Source organism: Rhinoderma darwinii, chromosome 5 (assembly GCF_050947455.1).
Source record: "Rhinoderma darwinii isolate aRhiDar2 chromosome 5, aRhiDar2.hap1, whole genome shotgun sequence".
NCBI lineage: Eukaryota > Metazoa > Chordata > Amphibia > Anura > Rhinodermatidae > Rhinoderma > Rhinoderma darwinii.
Genome location: NC_134691.1, coordinates 330,323,655 through 330,351,509, shown reverse-complemented (window position 1 = coordinate 330,351,509; position 27,855 = coordinate 330,323,655). Strand labels below are relative to the sequence as shown.

The window sequence follows — 27,855 nt, the reverse complement described above, 5'->3', positions numbered from 1 at the left end:
CAAGCTTTCACGTTTTTTATTGAGATTTTTTGAATTTTTTGTATTACAAAAGCTGACATTTTCTTTCCCACAACTTGATGTTACGATCGTGAAAGAATTTCGTATCCTCTTTTAGGATGTATTAGATTGCATTGCACCATGCTCCTTTTTTTTTAAACAAAAAAATTTCCTTCTCTTGCCCAGAATTTACGCAGTTGATGATTGGAAACAACTAAAAAATTGGAAGGTGTCAGCTTTCGGTATTAAAAAAGGGGCAAGAGAGGACATGTCTTAAGTTAGTTTTTCTTAAATTGTTTATTTATTTGAAACAGACTGGGCCAATGTCCAATCCAAACTCTTGGTCAGCACCACCAATGTCCAAAGGTGCAATGTCCAGGATGGGTAAGCGTGTTGGTTTGTTTGTTCTGTATTCTAGGACTGTCCTGCCCCATTCACCGGTATGTTTCTGTAATAAAAGGATAAAATTAATGACTGGGCATCCTTATATATCAATTTATGGTCTCAGATTTGGTTGCAGAGATAAATAAAATTCTTTCTGCCACCACTAGGGGGAGCTCACTGCATATAGAGTTCAATGGGAGTTTTATAAATCCTAATGCAGTGAGCTCCCCCTAGTGGTGACTGCAGGCAAACAACATTTTATCATGTAACTCTATAGCTCTATAAAAATAATTTGGGATCTATTTGGATTCAATAAAATTACATTTTAAATACATTTACTTGCCCTAAACTGCCTTCACTAACACCTGTAGTGGTGGACAACCTACCACTTTATGTGGTCTCAAAAGGCGGCCACCGACTCCATCCAAGGGCTGCACCTTCTATTCATTGTCATATGTTTCTGGTCCCACTGAGAGAAGTGGCCGCACTTGCATGATCACTCTACATTATAGTCTTAGACATACAAAAAGAGCTAAGTTCACTATAATGGACAGTGACCCATCATGTGCGGTCACCTCTACTGGGACATGGGATTACATATCAAGGGCTGTATGTGGCCCCTGAGCTGTCAGTTGCCCATTACTGCCTTAAAGGGATTGTCCTCCAATTAAAAATTAAATTTCTCTGTTAGATATTGATGTTACATACTTGTTATAGCGCCCCCTGGTGTTCTATTGATTCCCTTTCAGAACGTCCTCATAATGTGTCCAGTGCTGGTGGTCAGACATGATCAGTAGCACATTATGTAGGCCAGCCAATAAGAATTGACACACTAGAAACAGCGTCTTCTCATAACCACTGGATACATTTTGTGGACGTAGTGAGAAGGATTTAAAAGAACACCAGGGGGCGCCATAACAAGCATGTAACAGCAATATCTACACACCGGAGCATTTAAAAAAAATAAAATTCCAATTCGAAAATTATGTTTAGCGTGATCTAACAGAAAGGGTTCAATAATTTGATAGACATTGGTGCAGATTTACTAATATGTTTGGGCCTGGAATATGTCATAAAATGCGCCAAAATGTGGCGCATTTCTGGCGCATAATGTCGCATTTCGCTTTAGACCTATTTTATTAAGCAAATGTGCTAAAAATAACAGATTTTTTGCCTTGCTAGACCCTCTTAAAAAGTGTCTAGAAAAGGGGGCGGGGCTTAAAAAGAGCCAACATTGCGGCAAAAATCAGGTACGAAATTCTTTTTCAAAATAAGCCTAATCAAAGCTGGTGTAAGGAGGAGATTTAGCACACAGTGTGAACCACTGTGATACATTTGGCACATCTTCCGACTGCCCAACCTGCTCCATTTACCATTTGGTGCCATGTTAAAAGTCTGTAGTGCTACAATGGGGATTATCAAGAACTGGGTCGTCTGAATTGGCCCTAAAGACTTACCGTGCAGCCGTCTTCAAGAACGCTGAAAGTGAATCTGCTGTTTCCCTCTGCTCTGAGCTCGACATCGTTGGATCCTTGCAGAATGATGGCCTTCTTCAGGTTGCCATTCTCTCCATCCATGTAGGCAATGCTGTTCTTGCAGTGGTAGGTGATATTCTGAGAGGCATGGTTAGCCAGCAGACGCATGAAGGCGAATTGAGTGGCCATATCCTTGGGAGTGACACCTTCATCGTTGTATTCAATCTAGCAAGGTTACAAATAAAAATTACATTCAATTTACTCAAATACTTTCCGATGTTCATACATTATCCAAAAGTCAGAAATGAATTTTGTCTTAAGATTGAATCACTCTACATTCATTAAAATCGATGGTAATGTTATATGAGCTGTATATGGCAGTATCACTGTATCTTGGCACTATATTGCAGGGTTACTGTATCTTGGCACTATATGGCAGTATCACTGTATCTTGGCACTATATTGCAGGGTTACTGTATCTTGGCACTATATGGCACTATTACTGTATCTTAGCACTATATGGCACTATTACTGTATCTTAGCACTATATGGCACTATTACTGTATCTTGGCACTATATGGCACTATTACTGTATCTTAGCACTATATGGCACTATTACTGTATCTTGGCATTATATCGCAGTATTACTGTATCTTGACACTATTTGGCAGTATCACTGTATCTTGGCGCTATATGGCAGTATCACTGTATCTTGGTACTATATAGCAGTATTACTGTATCTTGGCACTATATGGCACTAGTACTGTATCTTGGTACTATATTTGTACTAGTATTGGTACTAGTATTACCGTATCTTGGCACTATATTGCAGTATTACTGTATCTTGGCACTATTTGGCATTATCACTGTATCTTGGCACTATTCTTCAGTATCACTGTATCTTGGCACCATATGGCAGTATCACTGTATCTTGGTACTATATCACAGTATCACTGTATCTTGGTACTATATCGCAGTATTACTGTATCTTGGTACTCTATTGCAGTATTACTGTATCTTGGTACTATATTGCAGTATTTACTGTATTGTGGCAGTATCACTGTATCTTGGCACTATGTCGCAGTATTAATGCATCTTGGCACTATATAGCATTACTGTACCTTGGCACTATACGGCAGTATTACTGTATGTTAGCACTATACGGCAGTATTATCTTGCCACTCTATATTGGTATAGTGAACGGTGGTATTATGTGGGCTGATATTACGATAAAAACTTGTCTAAAAATTGCAAGGGGGGCTACTTTGCGTTTTTCCCATGGTCCCATTTTCTATAAAACCAGCACTGTGGTCAGGCAAAATTTAAAGGGATTTTCCATCTCAAGACAAAATATATTGGCTTATTCATAACATAATTATAAAAGGTTTTATGTTTTTGTATTTAACATTTTTATAAGGCTCCTGGAAATAAGAGTTACCTGTGTGCCACCACTGATGGTTTCACCGAACCAGATGTGCTTCTTCTCCTTGTTGGATTTGTTGGTGTACCAGTTCTTCTGTGGAATGCTCTCTGGGCTGGAGTGGATGCAGGTCTCACCGGTAGAGAAATCGCAAAATGCCCTGATGGCATCAGCAGAGGAGCCCTGGTTGGGGTCAATCCAGTAGAATCCTGTAAAGTTAAAAAATATTATCTCTGTAGTCCTAAAATATATCAGAGGTCATTAATTTATAGAGAACTCTTTTATATTGTTGTCATTATGGGATTGGGTTTCCTTTTCTAGGCTTCCTACTAAAAACCCAAGATGAAGAACCACTGACTTAATAGGTCACTACATAATACACAATCGACATGATGATCCTCTTAAAACTAAACAATGGAAAATGTATCCACCACTTTTACGTACCGCTAGTCCAGTCGGGGTGGAGGAGTCTTAAGTCGCGGCAGGTACGGGATGGGTTCTTTCTTGAGCCTTCTGGGGTCAGGATGGTCTCGATCTGGTTGTTCAGAGATTTCAGAGTAGCATCAACTTCATAATCCTTGGGTCTGCGAGCAGGTTGGTCAGCTCTGTAGAATTCACCTCCTTCTTGATGGTCATATCCACCACCAGATGTACCAGCGTGGCCAGGAGGACCAGGGGGACCAGGAGGACCCTATGTAACATGAAAAGTAAACATAAGCCCAGGTTTATAATTGCTACAGCTATATAGCTTTTTTTTCTCAATAAAGTAACTTATAAACTTTTTCAGGGTATTACTTACAGCAGGACCTGTGAAACCATTTGGACCACGGGGACCAACGGGACCAATAGAGCCAGGATGTCCAGAGCGACCTTCTTTGCCTGGAGGACCAGATGGACCAGATGGACCCTGAAATATAGAAGTAATTTTGATATTATGAATGCAAATAAAAAATGTATTAATGTTACATTAATTATTTATGATGTTGATTAAATTTACATACCCGAGGACCAACTGGACCAATAGAACCTGAGGGACCACTCTCTCCTGAAGTACCCTAGATAGCAACGGTAGAAAAAATATGCAAAGTTAATGGTAGAAGAAAATACTCAAACACCTTCAGATATATTAATCTAATATCTATATATATATATATATATATATATATATATATATATATTTTTTTTTAAATGCAGAATTTATAATGAAATGTAAACCTCGATATTGTAATTCCATGCAGCCTTATTTACTTACAGCAGGACCGGGAAGACCTTGTAGACCATTGTGTCCTTTGCGACCATCAAGACCTCTACCTCCTTTCTCACCAGCTTCACCCTTGTCACCACGAGTACCATGGGGACCCTAAATAATATACAGTGATGTTAGCCAAGCCGAATATGACAACAGTAAGATCCACTATTTTTACAATCCTAATCCACAGTATAAAGGGTATAGAGATCTGGATTTATAAATAAGAATTATGTCCTATACCAAAATCCTTTATTTTATTATAAGGTTTCCCTGGCAATAAACTGATCTCATAAAGTCCTGCTGTTGGGACAAACAGCGATCAGCTTAGTGGGAACCTTGCAGTAAGTGTTAAATATTTCTGCAGCGCCACCACGGGTGGAATTAAGAATTACATGGTGTCCACTGAAATGAATGGACTGTTCCATGTAATGTTTGGCCATGTTGGATCCTTCAGAGAGGGACCTGCTATGTAGCCACTCTCTACTTTAGCTAAAAGATGAGGATCCTGTACAGCAGAATCCCATCTAATAACTTCAAATTCCCTAATAGGGGTTTCTGAACAAATAATTCCTTTAAATTGGGTTCCTCAAAGTGTGGGCAACAAGTTTTTGAAGCCAATAGGGCGTTAAACTATACCAACAATATTGAATTATTATGTTCCCCGGAATTTGAATAAATGAAACATAAAATGATATAAAACATTAAATCCTATATATAATATGTTAATGCAGAAAATAATAATAAAAAAAATAATAATAATAATAATACTTACAGCAGGGCCTCTTGCACCAGCAGGACCAACAGAACCAGTAGAACCAGAAGGACCCTAAAATAAAGAAAAATATTTGTAAAGTACAGTATGTACCATATGGAATATTTCATCAGATAATTCAAACAATTAAGTGAAGTACTATGTATGCCATGTAATGATATGTTATATTTGTAACTGGTAGAAAAAAAATTGGTCAACGATCAGGGAGAATGGAGTATAAAACATAACCGATAGACCCGAATGCATTTTAGTAAGAATTAGGGGACAGATGGCAGTGAATATGACTGCAGGATCAGACTACACAAGATTTATTTGTAGTCTGTTACCATGGAGACACATAGGTCTGCATAAGAGCCTTATAGACAAACCGGGAGAAGATTTTTAAGTGAGAACATTTCTAAAGTTTCTTCCTTTTTCATTTTATGAAATATTTTCAATATTATAGGTTACGTAATTATTTTTCATACTAATACTAAGTAAGATACACCAAAGTTTAGATAGAAGAATATAAAACTATCCATCATTTTATTTAGGCTTTATTGTTATTTTTTCAGTTTAGGGCCTTATGCATAGGACCATATTACAGATCTATATTGTACTGATCTGGCCCATTTTAGCCCATTGGTCGGCCCATTATGGCCCGAGATCAGTAAATACCCTGAAACATCTTAACCTCAACGTGTAAGTTCACCAGCAAATTTCAACTTACAGTTTCACCACGGTTTCCAGATTTACCAGAAGGACCAGAAGAGCCAAGGGCACCAGGAGCTCCAACGAGACCAGCAGAGCCAGTGTTACCAGGATAACCACGCTCTCCCTAAAAAACAGCACGAGAGAGCAATGTTTTTAAATGCTACTGGTTTGATCAGTAGAGAAATTAATATTCTCCGTCATATGATGGATAAGATGCTACACTTACCTTAGAGCCAGGAAGACCATCACGACCAGAAGGTCCATCATTACCAGGGTGACCCTATAATAAAATGGATGCATTTAATTTATGAGAAGCTACACTAAATTCTGCCACTACTGCATAAATGCCTTACGACTGTAAAAAATGAGCACAACTTAGGTAGATCAACAGGTTTTTTTAGTGTTGGATTTGAGGACAGATGGGTCAGAGGACAGGGTGGAAAAAATGATGACATTGGGTCTTCAAGATATGTATAAGAGCCAATGAAAGGGATGGGAAAGGGTCATGGGTGAAGAATATTTTTTAGCCTACTGTATTTTGAGAGGTAATTAAACCTCTTAGATTGGAATTAACTGTGATTTAGAAAACTATTGTGAACAGTGGTAGAGGAACATGAGCTGACCACGTCTGGTCAGTATCCCAGATATCAAGTGGTCATCTGATGACATAATATCCTTCCTAAAAGACATACTGGAATATTTATATATATATACACTTATTACTTACATCTCGACCAGCTTCACCAGCATGGCCAACGGGACCAGGAGATCCAGCGGGACCAGAACCTCCACGAGAACCTGCAGAACCAGCAAGACCAGAAGGACCAGTCTCACCCTGCAGAGAAAAAAATGTAAATATATTCTTTAGGATTTTTTAAAAAATGTATTTATATATCCACAAAATATGTATAGGGACATGGTCCAAAGTGGAGAACCCCTTGATATGACTATCTCTACTTGCTAGAAGGTTCCCTTAACAATAAGCAAAAGTGTTTCTCTGCTGGGACCACTAGCGATTCGCTGTAATCTGTGGGGAAACCTGGCAGTAAGTGATCAATTTCCCTGCAGCGCCACCACTGGGAACATCAAGCATTGCTCAGTGTCCATTTATATCAATGGGTTGTCTGTGTAATGCAGGACAGGACAGGTCCTCCAGAGCGAGAGACGCTCTTTGTAACCGCTCTCCACTCTGGTCAAGAGATGAGGATCCTGAACAGAGGACACCCCTCCAACCTCTATTAACTTAGAATTCTCTAATGGGGTGTATGATAAAGGGTTTTCTAAACTGGAAAACAGACATTATTTTAATAAAGCAAACTTACACTTGTGGTCTTAAAAATAAAATTTATATCACTAATTATGGGCAATACTTACTCCTTATTTATTGGCGGCTTTTGAGCCCTGCTCCATAACACCACAGCTATTGGCTCCAGCTCCGCTACATTGTCTACTGGAACCTAAGGTAGCCTGAATTTCACCTCCTTTCTCACCAGAGGTTCATGTTATTTTCCTGTAGACACCACTAGTTGAGTTCAATGGTAGCTGTATAAATCCATCTGCAGTCTCCCCCTTGTGGTGGCTGCATGAGTCTGCAGGCAGATTTTTTTTTTTATCATTTCATTCTATGACCGTGGCAGGTATGTCTGTTTTAATTATGGGGCCCCATGGTTTCCACGTACTATTTCATGTTACCACTTCACTATCAATGGCTACTTTTTGGTTATTAATAAGATGCTTACGTTGGAACCAGCCCCACCAGGAAGACCACGTTCTCCTCTTGTACCGGGAAGACCAAGAATACCACGAGAACCGAGAACACCAGAGGGACCTGCAGTACCAGGGGCACCCTATAGTCCAAGAAAAGAAGTGAAAGACTTGTGAATACTTTCATAGTAGATTGTATATATTATATTGCTCGAATGCACAAGTGACGTCGATATATATGTATTTAATTACTTTAGATCTGTAAGGTATGAACTTGGAGGAGTAAATGATAGCATAAGACTATATCTATTAAAAGTTAAAAGGGAACAAAGACTGTATGATATAAAATATTAATGTTGTAGTTTTTTTTGAAAAAATGACAAACTTTTGAAAAAAATTACAAACTTTTTTTTTCTTCTAAAATCAACAGCATAGATTATGTTGTAACTTACAGGGGCACCAGATTCTCCAGAAGGACCTTTGTCTCCAGCCAAGCCTTGTGGGCCACCATGACCTTGCTCACCAGGACGACCAACTGGGCCACCATCACCACGTGGACCTCTTGGACCATCTTTGCCAGGGAAACCAACTGAGCCAGAAGGGCCACCAACACCCTATGGGAAAAAAAAAAAAAAGATATATGATCTGTAGATATAGGGATACTGTATGGCATGGAATGTATGTACTGTGAGATGAAAATCACTATTACATTTCTATATAATTGAACTATTGCACCATTTTTCCTATCAGTCCGACAGACACCTCGACTAAACCGAACGGACCCCATTATAAGTCATTGGTGCCCTTGGTGTACATTGTACAGTGGATCCGGCACTGCGTCCTGGTTTTTGGTTTTAAATGGTAACCAGGACGCACGTTTGAGCAGAGCCTTAGTGCACCCGAATGATGAAGAGAAGGGATATAGTGCAACATCCTCTTACTAAAGCGTTTTGCCTTGAAACATTATTGTTTATATGTGTTTTATAATTTTATTAGAACTTTTTGGAAAATTTTATTCTGTTTTTTTGAAACTTTATCAGCAGAGCGATACCCCTTCTAGGAGGTATCATGCAGATAATGCTTATGGAGATGGCCTACAAACGTTATGCCTTGTCGGGGACTCATCAATGGTCATGTTTATCGAATCAAGGGTAATAAATAATTATTAAAACGGCGGCAGCTTCGACAATGTGGTTTTTGAAAAGGGCATTGATGGAAGTCGTCTAGTTTCGAAACTTTATAACATGTATCTCCAGCTGTCTACTAGAATTTATCTTTGCGATAGGGTGTAAGCAAACTGATTCGGATATTGCCAATGTACTTACAGGGGGTCCAGGGGCACCAACTCTTCCAGCAGGGCCAGGGAATCCACTTGCACCCTATGGTTGAGAAGAACATATATGTGGTTATATATAGTTAATGCTTTATGATCAGGTTCATGGCAATCCTAATGTTTGGTATCAACAATGTTGACTTACAGAGGGACCGCCTTCACCACGAGCACCAGGGGATCCAGCAGCTCCATTGGGACCCTAAAAAAAACAACAAATTTTACTTATTCACATTGTATCCCATCTAGAACTATATTGGTGAGTATCTTTGATCTTGAAGTTTCAAGATTTTGGGTCATCAAGCCACTAAGTATAGTAGTTAAAGGCTAGTAATATCAACCACATTTTTAACCTATTTGTATTTTACTCTAAAGCATATCTTTTCCATGGTGTTTTACAAATCGGTAACTTACTGCGGGGCCAATAGCTCCAGCAGCGCCTATTTGACCGCCAGAACCAAGTTCTCCTTTGGGTCCCTTTGGACCTCGCTCTCCCTTAGCTCCAGCATGACCAGCGGCACCCTAGAGAGATAATACATAACAATTTATGTTAATAAAAATTTTGCTACAGTGAGTACAATTAAAAATTTTGGGGGAGGTAGATCAAAAGACCAAATACTTACAGGAGGTCCAGCAAAACCAGTAGGACCAGCGGGACCTGCTTCACCACGTTCACCCTGTAAAGTGCGAAAGAAGGAAAATGATCAGCGTTTGCGTGTGTTTTTTTTTTTTTTTTTTTTTTTTTTACCAAGGTATAGTAATCAATTTATTATAATGGGTTTCACTTACATTAGTACCACGGGGACCAGAGTTGCCAGAAGGACCAGAAGGACCAGATTCACCCTAAAAGATATAACAAAAAATAAAACCATAAGAGATACAGATTGTAGCGAATTATTATTTTAGACTAGTAATGTCTTGTATTGGTCCAGATCACATCCTTACCCTGTCACCGGGACCTCCAGCTGGACCTGGTGCACCTCCAGCACCAGCGGGACCCTATAAGGAAAAAATAGTATATACAGTGTAAGAGCAACGGCATCCGATATATGTAACATGAACGTGAATAGCAGAGTGGAACACTTAGTATCCTAATCTTCTGTGTACAGATATCTGACACTTCATCAGGTTTGAGTCGGGAAGGGGTACATATTACATAGTGTAGCGTTGGGAAGGGGTACATATTACATAGTGTAGAGTCAAGAATGGGTACATATTACATAGTGTAGAATCAGGAAGGGGTACATATTACATAGTGTAGAGTCAGGAAGGGGTACATATTACATAGTGTAGAGTCAGGAAGGGGTACATATTACATAGTGTAGAGTCAGGAAGGGGTACATATTATATAGTGTAGGGTCAGGAAGGGGTACATTTTATGTAGTGTAAAGTTGAGAAGGGGTACATATAAAATAACGCAGAGTCGGGAAGGGGTGAATATTACATAGTGTAGACTTGAGAAGGGGTATATATTATATAGTGTAGAGTTGAGAAGGGGTATATATTATATAGTGTAGGGTCAGGAAGGGGTACAAATTATATAGCGTAGAGTTAAGAAAGGATACATAGTAAATAATGTAGAGTTGGGAAAAAGTACATATTACATAGCGTAGGGTCAGGAAGGAGTTCAGTGTATATTAGCTTGAAAGATAGGGGAGGGAGGACTTATGGGTACATTATATTAGGATAGAGGTGACTTATGTTTTTACTTATGGTACAACTCCGACATTCCAGATAATGGATCCAACGTGTATATGTTTAGATAACATCACAAATATATACAACAGGTAATGCTCTACACTTATAAATATTGGAAAAATGATGGAAAGGAAAAATCTTAACGAGTGACATGGACTCCTAAGAATTCAAATCAAACCATACAATATACTCACACGGCCTCCATCTCTACCGGGGCTACCATAATCTCCAGAATTGCCAGCATCACCCTGTGGATCAAAAATATATATTTAGGAATATATTCACAAGTCATGGTCATAATTGGGTGCTGTGGGCCTATCACATTCCAAAAAAGAGAGCCAATGTCCATATACTATTACTCTACAAACAGGGGGTCATTTAATATGACCATAAGTTTTACCAAGTTACCTTTTCACCCTTGGTTCCTGGGCCTCCAGCTGTACCTCTCTCTCCTGGGATTCCAGCAGAGCCTTGGGGTCCAAGACCTCCATTCAGACCAGCAGCACCGGGCTCTCCCTAGAGACAGAAGAATCATTATGTTACCTTTCCAATGGGCTATACACAGGAGACATATTACTGTATGGTCTTTAAATACAATACTTTACTTACAATATGAGAATTGCTATTTTTTATAGGGCTAAATACTAGTCAAAGATATGTGAGAATAGCCTAATACATATCAATGAACATTACTACGTGGCTAAAAATGACCATTTTCTCAAGATAATCAATACAATGGAGGTAAACGGCCACAAAACTTTAAGGTTAGAGTCCAAACAAAGCTAATACACGGTGTTATGCCTAGTGTAGGTCCTCGGGGGCGGAGCATGACACAGGAATTCTCTATTTAGTGTTCTTTGAATTCTTGTGTCATGCACCTCCCCTCCAAGCCCTGCACCAGGCATAACAGAGTATACATATTAATTGGTTGACTGACCAATAGCTATTTTCATCGATCTCACTCCCAACCTTTATACTGTAAACAATCTATTTAATTGCAATTAACTTTGAGAATTTACTTCCCAATGATCAACCTTTGTTCTGGTAACCTCATCTTTATGATCACCTAGCTATCAATGAGCATTACATCCATAATTCATGATTATTATTATTGCATCATTACCAATGCATACCTCAAAATTTATCTTGATAATGTTCAAATAACTGCTAATAACGTGATTATAATTGTGATAAATGACATGAGTACCAATGCTTACTATAATGATATTGTTAATGAGTAATTTACTTCAAGGGGTTCCTCATGATTGTTTGCTTTTGACATTGAATGCATTACATTGTATCACTACTTATGCCCCCAAAAAAGTTGCTTGACCTGTTGCAAAATGACATTAAAAAACAGTAGAATTACTTTGTTTCCATCAGTTCCGGGGGCACCAGTTGGTCCACGAGGTCCGAGAGATCCAAGAGGACCAGCTCCTCCACTCTCACCAGGGGCACCACGCTCACCCTAAAAAGTAAAATGCAATAGAATCAGCATTATGTATGGAATATTTTTATTAAAGAATAGTGCCAATAAATCTGGAAGTTTTACATATAGACGCAAGACGGAAATAGATGGCACAAAAAGACCAGGTTAATTTAATGTAATACTTACTCTTGTACCAGCAGCACCAGAAGGTCCAAAATCACCAGGGGCACCCTAGATAAATAAATAAAAGAAATATCAACATGCTGGTAAAATGAATGAAGGTCAAGTCTTTCTCAGATGGATCCCAAAGAGTCAGTCCCTAAAAGAGGGGATTCCTTGTAGAATGTATTCTAAAAGCCAATCTAGGGGCACCAAGACTGATTTTGAGATTTCCTTAAGGATTGCTATCCACAGGATCCATATTATTGGTCAAGGAGAAGACTACTACATAGATTGGATAACTGTTATGAGGCCACTTGATGGGCAGAATGGTGGCTCAGTGGTTAGCACTTGGCTTCCAATCCGACCAAGGACAACATCTACATGGAGTTTGTATGTTCAACCCGTGTATGCTTTGGTTTCCTCCCACGCTCCAAAAACATACGTGTAGGTTAATTGTCTCCCTATGAAATTGGCCCTAGTGTTTGTCAGAGAAATTAGATTATGAGCCCCACTGGGGACAGGGGACTGATGTGAAAGGTGACAATCTCTGTACAGTGCTGCAGAATATGTTGGCGCCATGTGAGTAATGGTAAAAATAAATATCGGAATTAAACAATAAATGGGCAAGATGTTAATTTACTCAAGATAGCAATTTATATTACACTCATCCGTAACTCTGAAATCTACATTAACTGGATACTTACTCTTTCACCAGGTTTGCCAACTTCTCCTGGAGGACCACCGGGACCTGGCAGACCCTATTGGAACAGAATGAACAATGATTAATAATTGTATGCATAGATCTAGGCTAGCTTCTTTTTATTGTATTTAGAAAATAGTGAAAAATTCTTACTTGGAATCCTGGGGCACCAGATTGACCTTGTTCACCTTTCTCTCCTTGAGGACCCTATAGATCAGATACAGGAGATATAAGTTATCTTACAGCTTTATGTGGAATAAAGGTTTGTATTATTATGTGTTGTAGGTGGTTGTGATAAAATGATTAGAAGATTCAACTTACACCAAGACCTAGAGGACCTTGGGCACCATTGTTGCCATCAGGACCTGGGGCTCCCTGAAAGCAAACATTGAAAATTATACATTGGCAAACAACCAAATCATTTACTGAGGTTTATTTCCATTACAAAAAAGCTTGACATGAGGTCTTGTTAGAGGACACTATATACCCTATGACTCATATAGAGAATATCAGAGATAACTAGCAAGTGGCTCTGGTGGCATTTATGGTACTTCAAAGTGGAAACTGAAGTCAACATTAAAGCCTACAGGCCTCAAGTTCCATCCATGTCTACATACAATGTACCACTTTAGTCATTTGCAGTCAGTTTAGATATTGTACTTACCCTGTTTCCAGAAGGACCTTGACTTCCTTTGTCTCCATTCTTTCCTGCCTCACCCTGGAAGGTGAAGACATCATTAACGTCACATATGGTTATCATGTGTTTTGATTACACTAAATATTATACTAATAAATTATATTCCCATAGAATACTTACAGATGGACCTTTGGGTCCGGGGAATCCAATGCTACCAGGTTCACCTCTGCCTCCAGCGGGACCAGTGGAACCGGAGCGGCCCTCGATACCTTGGGGACCCTTGAAAATAAGAAAACAGGTCAGCTCAAAACAGAGAGTATATAAAATTAAATCAAACCAATGGTAATGACTTTCTGAAGATGACATGTACTACAGGGTGCAACCTTGACCTTATCTATTGTTACCCAACTGCATTCAACTAGGTATCAAAATAAACCCATCAAGGCTAGCTACTTAACAAGACTTTGGCTGTTGATATGATATGGACCCCAAATTCTTGGTCTTTGACAATTTTGATCTAATTTACCTGATACACATTAATAACTAAGGTCTAAAAGTGGCACTAAGTTTCTTCTCTCTCACTTTGTACCTCATCTAAGATCTAGGATTGGTAGATCTCTAGATAGATTTTACTTCAGTGACAAATTCTCCGCTAGGGTCTTTCTAGTTTCTAACATATATCTGGCATGAAATGTATGAAGCTTGAATATTAGAGTACTACTTACAGCAAGACCTTCTTTGCCAGCAGGACCAGTGCTTCCAGAAAAGCCAGGAAGACCCTACAACAACAATATTTATGATTAGCACATTTAGAAAACTTAACATGAACCTATAGCAATATTTTGAAAGACTTTCCATGACAAGATATGCAGAGATATGAACTTACTCTTGATCCAATAAGACCAGCCTCTCCAGGGCGTCCATTATCTCCATTAGGACCTCTAGCTCCAGAAGGACCAGAAGCACCACGGTTACCAGCTTGTCCCTAATAAAAATAAAACTCATGAATGAAACTGGTTTTCAGTGTGGAGGAATATTAGATAATAGTATAAAACATTGAAATTAAATTAACTTACAATGCCACCAGCTCTACCGTCAGGTCCAGGCAGACCACGGGTTCCGGGAACACCCTAAAATAACCAACAACATTAGTTAGAACTTAAAGGAAACATCTAAATGCAGTAATAGTGTAAAAAGGTACAGGCTATACTTCACTAAGTGGTTCTAAAGATTAGGAAGTGATCAAGATGGCATTATATATAGCATTGACCACTCCTTACGGTTCTCTTGGCAAATATTTAAATGGGCCGGAAGACCCAAGATTAGCAACATATTTGCCCATTATATGTTTAACCATACATTATTAATGCGATCTGGTTTAATATCAAAATACATATGTATCACAGAATGAAAAATGTCGTCAATGTATCGTTCCTAAACAATGAAAAATCTAGTTGTCACATCTGGACCTTCGCTATCTGTGAAAATGTATTCATTATCTAGATTAGTAATCAAATAATTTATTTGTAGGTAATTTTAAGCATACTTACTCTAATTCCAGCATTTCCAGCAGGACCAGAAGATCCAGCCTCTCCATTGGTTCCTCTCTTTCCTTCCTCTCCAGAAGGACCAGCAGGGCCAGCAGCACCAGCAATACCCTGCATTAAAAAGACAAACTTATGAGCACAAAGAACAAGCTTCGGAGGGATTTATCTGACCCTCTAAAGAAAATCTCTTTATATGTAAATGTAGCTCTCAGACATTTGACCTGATAATGAATTATCGAGGTATTGGTCTGATTGACAATGTAATTGTTATAATGCATAAAACAAATGCTTAATTAAATTGGTGATACTTACAGGCTCACCCTTTGCTCCAGAATCTCCTTTAGCACCAGAAACACCAGGATCTCCCTGTGGTAAATGAATTATCATGAGTTTAACTTATAGAAAAATAGAGAGAATCATAAAACTGAACTATATGGCTATACAACAAGACTTACAACAAGACCTCTGGCTCCAGATGGTCCAGAAGGTCCGGCAGGTCCGGGAATACCACGACCTCCAGGCAGGCCAGGAGCACCAGCTACACCAGGAAGACCCTGAAATAAAATGAGAACATGTTCATTTGATTTATAATAGCATATAGCATAATATAACAATCCCTCCACCCTCCTTCCTAGATTGCATCTACCATTTTGTCTACTAACATGGAAGTTAATAGTGACTCCTTACTGTAGGAGCTTGTCAGGAACTGAAAATGAAATGTAGAAGCTCCCTGATTTTATCAGTCATATGGTGCTAAGCTGCAATACCAGACACAGCCCATGAACAAGAGAGGTGCTGTTCCTGGGTAAAACAGCAGACCATTTTTCTAACCCTGGACAACCCCTTTTAACAAATATAATTCAAATATATACTTACAGCTGCACCCTTTGCGCCATTGACACCATTGTTACCAGGGTTGCCCTAAAAAAATAATAACAAAAATTAATTTGTTAAATATGTTGTTCCCGTTCATACATATCTTCAGAAATTATCTTTGATTATTAGAATCCAGGTAATACTCACAGGTGGTCCAGCAGGGCCTAAACTTCCAGGGGGTCCGGGCTCACCTCTTCCTCCAGCAGCACCAGTTGGGCCATTGTTACCTCCAGGTCCTAATTCACCCTATTAAGAAGTTACAAACCATTATCAAGCAGTGCCGAAATACTTGAAAAAATATTTCCATCCATATTAATTATGACTTCGTTTGAGGCTAAGTTCACCAAATTGACCAACTTACCTTGGCACCAGGAGCGCCAGAGAGACCAGGGGAGCCAGCACCACCAATTGGGCCCTAAAACACAAAGGACTAGTTAAAAAAAATCAATAACCAAAAAATCACATTACCTTTAAAACATCAAAGAATAACCCACTGATCCCATAGCATATTCTCCCTTTTCATTGTCTCGTCAAGAACTCTAACCCTCATTCTAAACCTAGTTTGTTTTAGTCCATTTTTTAATTCTAAATAGACAATTTTAATATCTTGGCCCACTACCACTCCCACCATGGAAAAGAGAGGATAAGGATTACAGGTGTCCAATGTGGCCTGCGCCTTATGATTGTATCTTTGCTATTCCTACATGACTATAATACTTTATAATATCTTTATATTACAGTATAAACCTCGGATATCTACTCTACTTCATTGCATTACCGGACTCCATTTCTACTACTTAACAACAATGATAATTTTAAACATATTTTATACTTACAGAAGGTCCGACTGGGCCAGCGCTACCATCACTTCCGCGGGAACCCTGTTAAAAAAAGGCGCAAGTCATTCAGGGAAGCAATATACTTTATGTATGTATATGAGTTTAACTTATCACGGTTTCCCTTTTAGATATTTTAGTTTTTATGTATTTCTAGTACATTTTTTGTCTAAATGTATATAACTATAACCTATCCTCCCTCATGTTACATTGTTGGCATTGGCAATTCCATATATCAAGTGCCAATTTGTCATTCGGCATTTGCTATTGCTATCTAGTACCCATGCCTACCATAGAGATCCAGGCAGCTGCTATGGGGGCCATGAGAAGAAGGGGCCCAGCTCAGACTAACAAGTGAGAAGGAAGCAACCACAGGATAATGCTGCCCTCTGCTCCTACAAGTGATCGGAAACTGTAAAGGGGTAACAAGCTTTAGAGCCCCATTTTGGGTTTGGCTTTGGTGCCATCTCTGCTCTATGTATACCACTGCACGTAGCCTTCACTGCCTTAGATAACATGGTGCCAGCCGATCATTGGCACGTACAAGGTAGAATATTTTCTTGGTGGTCCATGTGTTAAGTGTTCTACAGATGACAGAATGCGCCAATTGTAAAACTGGCACACGCTATATCAGTATATATTTGTCCCAACAAAAATATCTTACTTATTTTTGGATCTGACAAAATATGTACCAGGGCCACCCAAACCTCATGTACCATTTATAGTACTAATGTTCTCCTCTTTGGTAAGAGGGCCATTAAGCCCCTTTAGGCACAAGGGCCCGGATGCCACTTCAACCTCTGCACCCCCTATAGTTACGTCTCTGATGTCTATGAATACTTTTGTTCTTGTAATGGGTGGTAGTTCTAGCAGTCAGGCTCGAAATGATCCTATGTTTATGACATATCTTATCAATATTGGAAAAGGGTATGCAAGGGTCGGAGGGTGAACACTCCCATGGGCCACCATGTGCCCACCACTGACAAAGTTATAAATTCTGGACTTGAAATCGCTTTTCTAACGGTCCTTTAGAATATCATTATTAATAATAATTTACAATATTCCTGTAGCATTTTGTGATATGAATTACTATTATTTAAGATGATTACTATTATTTCAGTGATTTGTGGAGATGTTCTAATCCACTTACAGCAGGGCCTGATGATCCAATACGACCTCTTTCACCAGGGAGACCACGAGAACCCTTTAAAAGAACACGAAGAAAGCATATTACAGTAGGTTTATTTTATTTTTTTATTATATAAAATGTCATATAATATGTAAACATAAAAAGGTATAATTTTTCATAATATAATACTACTACTAAGAATAATAATAATCAAAATGAATACATAATAATAAACAACAAAGTAAAAAATAAAATTAAAAATTAAATAACGAAAATACAAAAAAGTGATGAATTTAATACTTACAGCTTGACCTGGAGATCCATTTTCACCGTTAGCACCATTCTCACCCTATACAAAAAAAAAAAAAATGGAAATTTAAAATGACTGATATGATTTTAGTAATTATAGTCAAGCCGAGACTCTCGCCCCATAATATCCTTCATATGGCAAGAATGGCCGTAGGAAGTAACGTCACTTACTACCTGGATATGTATTGGCGTAAAATGACGGCTGAACTATATTGCGACCTACTAATGAGGTATACAGAACCGCATGCCTCATACCTTATACAATGTCATATTAGACTACAGCCTAGCTGGACCAACTAGGAAATGATCATTGAATATACAAGCCGCCATATTGATAAGTACGAATTTGTTACTACTGCAATGGATGTGACTTGTTTTAATGTGGACATTTATTTAAAAAAAATGTTCCACCCCAAATAAATAATATCCCAACTATGAGGTTATTTTAGCCCTTTTTTTCCTTTTTAAAATTGTTAACACACAAATTGTCACTTCTCCGCCCCTTTTTTAAATTTTTTGTGAAGGATTCTGAATAAATGTGTAATATTACATTACTATGCTCCTCCAACTACACCTAAAACTTAAGATTTGGGTAACGATAGCTGTAAACCCAAGTGTCCAATATTGATCATTGGAATAGATACCTTGACACCAGAGGCGCCAGAAGTTCCCTTCTGTCCATCGGTACCAACGTGTCCCTGAAATGAAACAAAAAGATCAATTAATGTTTCTGTCAAGCCAAAAACATTTCTTTGAGCAACAGCCAATACTGGGACGTCAAGATGATGTTGACTGAAGAATGAGGCATCTTCAACGTAGAATACACGGACCAGACAAGACATATTTTGTGTTATATAATTGAGTTTAAAGTCTAAGATTTGGGCAAAAACTTGTATCCCAAGCAGGGCTGGAATACAGGGAGGGCAACAGGGGCCCTGGTCGTGAGGCCTTCACCTTTAGGGGCCTCATTTTCTTATGCAGACATGTACATCATAGTCAATAAAAACAGAAAAAAAATGTATACAACAAATTTGGAAAACGGGCACAAACATGTAGAATGATACTTACTCTAATGCCTTTGAATCCAGGGAGGCCAGGAGTTCCAGGGAAGCCACGGGTACCCTAAAAGATAATGGGCACATTAGTGGTGCTATGCAATCTGACGTCTACATTACTATGTGGCACAAGTATGGGGTATGCACTAAAACCTCTCCTAGACTGGGGTGTGGGAATAATGGGATGACACATTCATGGCTCAGGGAATCCGCTGTTATTTTTAATTACCTACGGGGCCCATACTGGTTTCCTAAATCAGTTACAATGTGAATCATCTTGGGGATCAGACCATGCATTATAGGTGGAAACATTAGGTGGGTTCCACCAAGCAAACTTTGAAGGGCAGGGCAGTTATGGAAAAAATAACGCACCCCTGTATGACCTTAGGGGTGGTACACTGTCACTTAACTGTATCCGAAACTAAAATTTCTAAATTTGATTGAGGTGGAGAAACTAAAATGTCAAAATTTGGTTGAGGTTGCTCTTAAATCTAAAGTAAAGGAGCTCCTAAATTGATACATCATGGGGATAAATAAGCTTGGAGGTAACCGCAGGGGAGACTTCATACCTGAGGACCAACTGGGCCTCTCTCACCAGGTCTTCCAGATTTGCCGGGTTGACCCTAAAAGTCCCAAGAAAAAGCTTATTTTAGTAACACATAATATAAGAAATGGTATAAACATGATAACTTGGCATCTCATAGCTTCGCCCCAAGTACTTACATCTTCACCTGGTTTTCCTGCGGAGCCAAGGGGACCTCGGGAACCTACGGGACCCTAGAAATACAAAAAAGAAATAACTTTAATGGGAAAATCCTTCTTTAACGTGATGATGTGAGAAATAATATTTTTTGGAAGAACTTACAGTCTGACCGGGTTCACCAGGCTCTCCGGGAAGTCCTTGGAAACCTTGAGAACCCTACAAAGAAACCAAACAGATAACATATTACATGAATTATATATCTACTCCATTTTTACATGAAATGAATCCACTCTATAGCAAGTACACATTGTCCCTTACGTTTCTTATTCAAGAGCTGTGTTATCTCATGGACTCATCACTCATACCATATTTATATTATTTTCTTATGCAAGACCCTAATCACCCCTATCCTATATGTAGACCCTTACCCAATAGCTTCATAACACTTAACCTATAGCTACGCAATCCTTATCCAGGAGCTTTATCATTTTTCTCCTAGACCTACATCCCTCAAAGAGCTTTATAGCCCTTATCCCAGAGCTCCATCACCTTTACACAAGACCTTCATCTCCCTTAACCCAGTGCTACATGATCCTTAACCAAGAGCTTTAGCTCTCTTCTTCACCAGTTACATCACTTGTGTCAAATGGCGGCCCTACATCTTAGACAATAGTTGCCGGCCAAACTCTCATTTGGCCGGCAACTATTCCTCTCGACCCCATCATACACATGCTGGCAGAGCATGCATGTGTATCCAATGGGGAGAGGGAATAAGCTGCTGCCAGACACCTATGGTGGCAGTTTATCTCCCATGAGAATAAAGGATTGGGCATGTTAAAATCCAACATGGCCGATCCTTCTGTCCTCCGACATCTGCCGTCGGGGGAGAATCAGGACACCACCATAAACATTGTATGGCTAGCCAGTCCAGCTGAAATGATTGAATTTGACCAATGTTCATGGGCACCTTTAGAGTCTTATTACGTATTGTGTTCTTAAAGAGTTTTCTCACCATTACCTTTTTCCAAAAGATGCATTACCCTTACCCCAGAGCTTTGTTACCCTTATCCAAAAGCTACCGAACTCTTACCCCAGAGCTTTATCAGTTTCATCCAAGAGTATCATCCAAGACCTACATCACTCTTACCCAGAGCTACATCACTGCTTATCCAAGAGCTTCATCCCCCTTATTCCCGATCTGTATTTTCCCATAACCCATACATATCTCAACCCCTATTCCAGATCTAATTTTAAGACACTTTATTCTACAGCTTCAAACCCTTTGTTCCTGTTATTTTTTTGCACTACATGACTCCTGATCTCACAGCTACGTCATGGTTATGTGAGTGCCCTATTAATCCTATACCAAAGCTTTTGATAAGCAGTAAAGGCTAGCAGCTATGCCTATTAGATGGTGATATACTTACAGGGGATCCATTGGATCCTGGAGGGCCTCTTGGTCCCATGATACCCTACAAAAAATAAAAATGACATTTGTTATTACCAAAGCCTTAGTAACATCAGATATTATTTTTCTTCCATGTTCCTTTTTCAGTTACTCATGATATCAGCTCACGATAATGAATGTCAGATTCTTCGAAGGCTGAACTTGGTCGAGATATGTCTTTTTGTCACTTTACTCAATAGAAACCCAATGGTCTTGCTATCACTATTATGAAGTATAGATGTTCCTTACCTGTGGTCCGGGATCAGGGCTTGATTTGGAATGGTCAAATTGAGCTGCAAAATTCTAGGAGAGAGAAAACCATATTTTTTATTTTAAAAAATTGTTTTATTTTGTCAAAGATGAGCTTGATGGAAATGTTAAAGTCTTAATACATACTCCGCCGAGTCCAGGGGGTCCGGGAGAGCCTGGGGGGCCGGGTAAGCCGGGGAGTCCATCTGCGCCATCTCTGCCTGGGTTTCCTGCGAGACCCTAGAAGTTCCAGATACATATAATGGGTTAGGAACCTGGAAAATCACTCACTATACTCGGGATTTGGATGGAGATGGAAAAGTTCAGTGATTGCTCTGATATGAAGGCCAGTCTCTAGGGTTGCACTAAAAGCCTGCAGTTCCCGATCTCAAGCCGAGGTGTACCATTGGGTCAAACATGGATCCGGCACTCAGAAATGGGTCAAGGACGTTGGTGCTCATACCTGCCAGCCAACCTATTCGGCCAACAGTTGTCCAATATCTACAGCCACCTTAACTCTACACAATGGTTCAACCATCAACTTTACCTTCACGGATAACCTAGTGAAAATAAATTTTGGGGCATCTGTCTACTGGTAATGGGTTTAAGAGGTTTTGTGGGACTAAATGATAGGGATAATTGCCCTTCAGCATGAACTTTGCATGAACTTTGTAAAGCTTGAGGAACGTTCCTTATGGAAAGCTGGTATCTACACATGTGTCCATATAGGGCCAAACTATGTGTATAGACCTCTGTGTAGTCCATACATAGTCAATGCGGAGACCGAATTTGACCCAGAGTGTGTTTTACAAAGTTTATGCACTAGGGGGCAATTACCCTAAAGGCAATTCAACTAGTGACATAATATATAGAGAAAGTACATCATTAATATACCCATCATATACCGTGTATGGAAGGTTTATCCAGTATGTAATTTTTGACTATAGAGCTGTTAGGAAACGACAACTCTCAGCATGCAGAGCATGCTAGGAGTTGTAGTTCCACATAAATTATAAGTATGGGGGGATTTAATAGTTTTGGGGAAAAAAAATGCAAAAAATCTGTATAAAATAGATACATTTTTTAAAATAAAAAATGTCTATTGTTTTAGTAATTCTGTAGATATTTTTTGAATAATACTGATGACTTATACAGGTGGAAGGTTAAAGAATCCTTGAATGGACTTGTTCCTTACCTGCTCTCCTCTTGGGCCCTTATCTCCTCTTCGGCCCTGCAGATAAGAACGATCATGCACACGTCATCAATCTGAGTAATCACAATTGTCGACAGCAGTAACATGCACAGCAAACCCAAACCACAAGATCCTGAACACCAATGCGATCGTCAGCCTTGAAATAGCCATTAAATGGTTAAACATTGCTGCCCCTCCGGAATAAGTTTAATTAATGTCTATTATTAGAGCTACAACATCAAAGCCATCGCCATAGCAGTCTATATATATATATATATATATATATATATATATATATATATATATATATATATATATATATAAAGATACATACAGATATAGCAGAGCAGAGCTTGTGAGATATAGCAGAACTGAATTGGTTATCAATACAGCTCATTGTGATGTGTTATTAGTCACTTTACATAGGACTGCAGAAAAGCTTACTCAAAGAGTTATCAAAATGTATAAACAATAAAACCGCAAAGAGTTCAACGACAAACTTAACTCTACTAAGGATGTTATTACAGTGATAATCTCACTCACTGAATATAATGCAATAGTTTTACCTGCACATCACATCATGAGATCACCATAATGATAAACTCAGCTCCACTGCATATACAAACACAGCTCTGCTACATCATGTATATCATTTACATTGTATCCAGAATGTCAATCAAAGCAAAGCCATCTACATTTCTTACAATCCTTAAAGAGCCTCAAGCCCCATTATATTGCCAAGAGCTGCCCTGACATGCCCACACCTGTCACCCCAGGCAGAAACATTCCCCAAACTTAAGACCATGGACTTGTTGCTGCAAACAAGCGGTTTGCAAGCTGAACCTAAATATACATGTAGCAGAGCTGCATTTGTACTTTTATTCTTGGCGGCTGTATCGTACTAAAATAATGTAATAGGTTTAACTGGAAGTCCTATGTAAGCATAGTAGGTTTACCCGCAGTCCTGTGCACAGTGACAAGATAATGCAATAGGTTTACTTGCAGCACTATGTAAAATCACTATTACATGTTTACACATGACAAACTCAGCTCTGCTACGTCTGTGTATATATATATATATATATATATATATATATATATATATATAATACAATGCAGGTATCATAAGAGATAGAAAATATCTTACCCTTTGTACCTAAAAAAAAAGCAAAAAAAAAAGGAAAAAAATGAGTAATAGAATAAAAAAAATTGTAAAAAAAATAGAAAGAAATTTTTTTTAACTCCCACTAATCCGTTCCAGTAAAGAGCAGACCCACAGATGTTTTCTGTTAAGTTTTATGACTATTCCTTAATACAGATCAGCTGTTCCCATGGCGACTAAGAACAGCAATAAATCAAATAGATTTCCAAAATGAAGACTCTGGAAACAGTAACATTGTTCCAATATAAAATTCAAATCCAAAGAATCCAAAAAATTGCAGATTTGTATCTGCACCTGAGCTCATCCATAGTAAAGGTGCGCAGTCCAATGGAGTCAAATTAATTCACTTGAGATTTTAAGCTCAATTCTCCAGATTTTCCATCGGAGTTATAGGGGCTATGCCATGTTGCCCCCTATATGAGTGGGGCTCACAGGTAAAGCCAACCCACACAGTAGATCTGGGTGGACTCATGCAAGCCAACATGTAGGTCATCAATGAAGTACCCAACACTGGAGCCTTCAGATAGCCCTCCCATTGGTCTAATATAAGCAAACAGACAAGTACATGGGAAATAAATAAAGGAAAAGTTGAATTTACTGACCTGGTCTGTACAGGAGGAATGCAGAGAAAGCGAAAAAAGGGAGAGAAAAATTGAATTAAAATGTAATTAAATTAAGATTGTTTTATTATATAAATGTAAAATTTAATCAGAACGGGGTCACATCTTCAATAGAATCTGGTAGTATTAATTGATGTAAGAATTTATTTTTCGTAAGAATAATACTAATGATGTTAAAATAAAATAATATAGTAAAATAGTAAATAATAATAAAAAAATAATATATCAAAATAATAATCATGAAAATAATATAATAATAATTACAAAAAATAATTATAATATAGTAAAATAATAAATAATAAATAAAATAGTAAAATAATCATGTAAATAATAATAATAATAATAATAATAATAATAAATAATTATAATATAGTAAAACAATAAATAACAAAAAAATAATATACTAAAATAATAAGCATGAAAATAATACATAGTAATACAAATATATAAAAATGATAATAATAATAATAATAATAATAATAATATAAAAACAAGAACCCATCATTATATATTTAATTATAGCTATTACACGTATTAATCAATATCTAGGAAACAACTATAACCTCTAGTAATAATAATGTAATATTGTATAATAAGATTGATAATAATAATTATAATAATGATCTAAGTCTGTGAACCTGAGCTCTTACAGTTGTTTGAAGAACTACATGGAGCAGCATGCTTTGCCACGTTTCTTTTTGTTTTTTTTCTGAAAACCTTGGCAGAACAATTTGGCAAGGGTGGTTCCACCTCAGCAGCAAAGGGTCAGGCCTTATCAGGGGCATAGTTATAGTGGGCTGGTGCTGAGAGCCAGGAGAGGCGCCAACAAGCAACTCTGCCTTGGCCAGGGTATTATGAAGCAGGCATAGGGCAGCAAACTGGGTGAAGGAAAACCCAGCTCAGTCCCTGGCACTTACTGGAGGCATTTTTGCAGGGAGAAAATGAATTCTGCAAATTCAGCTACACAGTAAAATATATTGTCATTGTATGAGGGCTGCACCTGCTGCATATCACTATTCTATCGAATGAACCTACATTGGGGTTATAAACCCTGTGCATATCTGATGTAAATGTACTTACAATAGGGGTGCTCCGAAAAAATGCGTCATTTAACTTTTAGGGTCTAAACATTTATGCAGCTTTATAGTTCTCTAAGCTAAAATGCTGCTATAGATTTATTTGCAAATGTATGTATGCAATGGCAATAAATAATGCCAAATGACCAACTCAGCTCTGGCTATATCTGCACAGGTTTACTATATACTAAAATATGCATTACTTATAAATAGAATGTGTAATTTTGTTAAATGACCACTAGAGGGCATATCCATAGTACTGTCCTGTGCATTCCTAAGGGAACCAGTCTGTACTTGGGGGATGCCTAGAGGCAGCTGTGGGAAAAGTCAAAGATCATGTGCATTAACTCTTTATCTGCCAAGTGCTGTTTTGGCAATACATGGCAATAGTCTATAGGTTATGTGGAACTACAAGTTTCAGCATAGCTCCTAACTGCATAGAATATTATGTTGGATCACTATGACCCATAAGCAACTGGTTGCCTGTTTAGGCAATGGGGTGATATAGCTATATAAAAATACACCTTGCCTAGATGTTATATACTTGCAGGTAGCCATTTGGCACATGGTAAATTTAAATCTCTAGTTTAGAGCGCAAGGTTTGCTTTTTTTCTTAATGCCCTGAAGAATTAGACAGGAAATTTTCTTAAGTGATGTCATGTCTACTACAGTCTACAGGAATGGCAATGATCTATTCTATGAAATCAGCTGCACTAAACGCCTTGGCCACTAGATGGCGCAGACCTACAGTTTGAGCCGCCAGACAATACAGTCCAACGCCCTTGACTTCCAGATGTGCCAAGTACCAAAAACTTTTGTTTTATCCATCCCTAACTCCTACACAAATAAAATAAAGCCAGGCTGTAACTTAGTATTTTTTATTGCTCTTTTTAAATGACATATGGTACAAGTCATGACAGTTCCTTTAAACACATTCTTGGCTCCTTGCCTTGTTATCTGAAGACATAAAACATCTGCTGCAGTGCTAGTTACAACCTACACACTAACAAAGTTATGAAAGTGTCCATAAAAATAAGAGAGAATGCACCAAACTTGCAAGTATCCAACCCCAAAAAGCAATGCACCAGTCCCGGCTGATGACTTGAGAAGAAGAAAGGTTGAAGGCACTTACTTTGACATGTTACTAGGTAGATAGTCACTGCAAGCAGCAACAAAGTCCGTATATCCACAAAGCTGAGCATGACTAGTGGTTGCTAGACATGCAGACTCCTTGTGAGAAGGTGGTTCTGCTTAGATCCTGTGGGTTTCTGGCATGCAATGTGATTAAGTTACTCCAAACTTAGCAGAAACCTGCTGCCTTGATGCTAAGATAATAATGCCTGGTCCTCCCCATATATACAGCAGGAGGTTCCCTCTGCTCAGTGTCATCAGGAGTCTACAGACCAATGAGGAGTGAGCTGAGGAGCTGCATCTCCAGCCTTCCCCACCACTTTTGGCAACAAAGGAGAGGTGGTGACGAAGGCAATGCTGTTGTTAAATTACTTCCATTCTTTTTGTGGACGTGGACAGTTTAAAAACTTTTTTTTTAAACTTGTAAGTGCAGGTTGCGTCTTCTTCAGCAGAACCACTGAAGATTATGTCTCCTGGTGGCATCAGGTGGGGGCACCATCTCCGGATCACCTACTGATCTCCTAAACACTAGAAGGGTATTTTGTCTTGCTTAGGTACTGAAAGTTAAGTCTTCTCCACCACTGAGGGGATGGATCCCTGGTGGCATCAGGTCGAAGGTCCTTATCTGGTCACCTAATGATCCCTATAAGGGTCTTTATGGGATTACTACAAGAATACAGATATGGTCTTCTCCACCACTGAGGGTACCATCTCCTGATCACCTACTGATCACCTAAACACTAAAAGGGTATTTGGTCTTGCTTAGGTAATGAAAGTTAAGTCTTCACCACTGAGGAGATAGGTCCCTGGTGGCATTAGGTAGAAGAAAACCTTTATCTGGTAACCTAATGAACACATCAACATTCTCTAATA

General features: G+C 38.6%; 1 protein-coding gene across 1 annotated transcript; it reads right to left on the bottom strand.

Annotated features, from left to right (window-relative positions):
* Positions 1 to 27,170, bottom strand: COL1A2 (collagen type I alpha 2 chain). The gene is made up of 51 exons (XM_075827724.1): positions 26,984 to 27,170; positions 26,376 to 26,380; positions 22,997 to 23,032; positions 21,949 to 22,041; positions 21,802 to 21,855; positions 21,533 to 21,577; positions 20,268 to 20,321; positions 20,126 to 20,179; positions 19,972 to 20,025; positions 19,416 to 19,469; positions 18,992 to 19,045; positions 18,343 to 18,387; positions 18,060 to 18,113; positions 16,910 to 16,954; positions 16,435 to 16,488; positions 16,221 to 16,319; positions 16,074 to 16,118; positions 15,653 to 15,751; positions 15,510 to 15,563; positions 15,201 to 15,308; positions 14,727 to 14,780; positions 14,537 to 14,635; positions 14,376 to 14,429; positions 13,831 to 13,929; positions 13,678 to 13,731; positions 13,335 to 13,388; positions 13,167 to 13,220; positions 13,018 to 13,071; positions 12,338 to 12,382; positions 12,092 to 12,190; positions 11,131 to 11,238; positions 10,917 to 10,970; positions 9,970 to 10,023; positions 9,814 to 9,867; positions 9,648 to 9,701; positions 9,439 to 9,546; positions 9,173 to 9,226; positions 9,020 to 9,073; positions 8,147 to 8,308; positions 7,730 to 7,837; positions 6,718 to 6,825; positions 6,217 to 6,270; positions 6,007 to 6,114; positions 5,298 to 5,351; positions 4,529 to 4,636; positions 4,278 to 4,331; positions 4,076 to 4,183; positions 3,721 to 3,967; positions 3,295 to 3,485; positions 1,839 to 2,081; positions 1 to 445 (listed from the first exon to the last, which is right to left on the bottom strand). The coding sequence occupies exons 1-51, from the start codon at positions 27,051 to 27,053 to the stop codon at positions 299 to 301; spliced, it is 4,074 nt and encodes a 1,357-aa protein (XP_075683839.1). The 5' UTR covers positions 27,054 to 27,170; the 3' UTR covers positions 1 to 298.
* Positions 27,171 to 27,855: the final 685 nt, after the last annotated feature.